The sequence below is a fragment of the Eurypyga helias genome, unplaced genomic scaffold (assembly GCF_000690775.1).
Source record: "Eurypyga helias isolate BGI_N326 unplaced genomic scaffold, ASM69077v1 scaffold34677, whole genome shotgun sequence".
Lineage (NCBI taxonomy): Eukaryota > Metazoa > Chordata > Aves > Eurypygiformes > Eurypygidae > Eurypyga > Eurypyga helias.
In genome coordinates, this window is record NW_010262957.1 from 2,033 (window position 1) to 4,314 (window position 2,282).

At 56.0% G+C, this 2,282-nt stretch overlaps 1 protein-coding gene across 1 annotated transcript in view; it reads right to left on the reverse strand.

Moving 5' to 3' along the window:
- Positions 1-1,252, reverse strand: part of COMMD7 (COMM domain containing 7) — a gene marked incomplete at both ends in the record, with an annotated part of 3,192 nt that extends 1,940 nt beyond the window's left edge. Inside the window, 2 exons of the mRNA XM_010155898.1 lie at positions 1,005-1,107; positions 1,193-1,252. Coding sequence (XP_010154200.1) covers positions 1,005-1,107; positions 1,193-1,252 — 163 coding nt within the window. The remainder of the gene's footprint in view (positions 1-1,004; positions 1,108-1,192) is intronic.
- Between the last annotated feature and the right edge of the window lie 1,030 nt (positions 1,253-2,282).

Below are 2,282 nucleotides of genomic sequence, written 5' to 3' on the forward strand. Positions count from 1 at the left end.
TGAGGGTCCGCTGTAATCTGCCCCTCCCCTGCCTGTGGCACCCCGGAGTCACGCAAAGTTACAGCAGGATAGGAGCCAGGGCACCCGTGCAGGAGGGACCAGGTCGACCACCCCCAGTCTGGAACCGGGAAGGGAGAAAATGGTGATGCCACATTAAACACCCCCCAGACAGCTGTAGGAAAGGAGACTATTCCGTGCTGCTCCCGGACAGAAGAAATGGCTTGCAGGAGCAGAAGGAAAGTTTAGGCCAAAGGCACGGAGCTGCGCACGGCTGCGCTGCTGGGGGGGATGTGGGACCGAAGGGCAACCACGGGGGACCATTAGTAACAGGACGGATCAGTGGGATGAAGGTGCAGCTGGAGGTGTTTGATGCACTGCCGTATGGAACGGCAGCCACAGCATCAATCTCAGAGTGCTGGAGCTGGGGGTATTCCAGGGGAATCCCCCAGCCTCGCTTCCCCACTACTGATGGATCAGAAACTGCTGGACACATACGTGTTTTTCTACAAGACACTGCGATGAATGATGGCTCCTCTCCATGGCCCAGACCTACGCTGGTTCCAGCCCACTCTCGGGTGTGTACACTCTTATCTGTCTCAGACAGCAGCTTTGTCCTTGTAGGAATTGGATGGAAATTCCTACAAGGACTTAGTGCCAACATAAGGCTGCCCTGGTCTGGAAAACAGGGATTTGCAGGAAGAAGTTAAGCCAAGTTTAACCGATGCCAGTTAAAAGCCTGTATTTAATGCAGAGACATTTAAGCCAGTTCAGTTCAGCCTGTGACATGCTGCGTGTGCCAGCAGGGTGTAAAGATGCAAAGCCCAAGTCACTGACCAGGGATATCTGAACAGGAGAATTTTTGATTCTTAAATGCGAAGCCATTAGCCACCAGTCCCACGTACTGAGCAGACCAAGCCCACCCTTCTGAGGACACCCTGGAGCAGCGTGCAGGAACCCACACAATAGTTTGGCCTCCGGGTAGCATATGCAAATGTATCACTTACCATTAGGAACCAGAAGAATACTTTTGACAATGTTTTTCAGGGGGCCCAAGCTGATTTTATTCATGGTGGCAAAGTCTGAGAGCTGAGTCAGAAACCTTTCTACCTGCTCAAGAGGAATACACAATCTTATCTCTGCATGTCTCTCACCAGGGAGCTGCATTCACCGACTTGTGCACCACACTCCTTACCTCCTTGGGCTCTGTTAGGAAGCGGAAGAGCACTTCAGTCAGCTCTGAGAATTGCTGTGAAGAAACAGGACCGTGTTACGCAGTCGGGCATCAACACACATCATTTCTCAGCACCTCACCACCCCCATCATCACCACGACTAGGTGGTGATACGCCACCTTGACGCAGCCCCATGGGTCCCCAGTAGGTTGGGCCCAGCGCTTGACCTCCCGTGCTGAAAAGGCACCCCAGTCCTCGGCATTACAAGATGCCTACGGATGGGATTTTCTCATGGATGCTTTGCAGAGACTCCCAAAGGGTTTGTGCAGCTGGTAGCTGGCACTGCACAAGGCTTTTGTGACTCTTGGCTAATCGGAAGCTGCTGTTCTACCCTGTGTAACCCAAAAACTGAGTAGGAAAAGATGCAAACATCTACTCTCGCGTTTCACAAACCCCATGGGGTAACCAGATTAGCTTGGGAAAGGAAAATAACTGGTTAAAGGTCTAGTTGCTGCCTTCAGCTTCTGAGCGTGCAGCTGGCAGGGCTGGAGAGCCCCGAGGGCAGAGGATCACCACCCCCCTCCTCTGCCAGCACCAGCGCTGGCTGTGACCTCCTGGGTATGGCTGGCTGGTCTGCTGCTGCAGTGGCTCGCCCTGTCCCACCCCTGTCGTCAGCCATGGCACGGAGATGGCACCAGGCTGTTAGCCACCGTCCTGGCAAGCTGAGCTAAAAAAGCCTCAGCTCTTTCGTTAGCTTCAGCGTGAGCTGACCCAGCTTCCGAGAGGCGGCTGCACGCCCGGTGTGACAGTGACCCCGGGGCACCGACTGGGGACAGGAGGGTGGTAGCAATCGCCACCCGAATGTGCAGTCCCAGCGAGACGCACCCGTGCTCGACAGGACCCTGCTGCCCACGCAGGGCACGACGGGAGCCCTTCTGTCACCCCGAATGCCTCGCAGCCTGAGAAAGAAGCCTATGTGGGGCTCGCCCGGCCAGGAGCCTGAGCACAGGGCCATGCTCTGCAGCCCTGCCCCGGACACCACAAAACGCGGTTCCCTTCTGGAGTGGGCTGGGACCTGGCAGCGGCCCTGGCACCGGGACCGGGAGGCCTG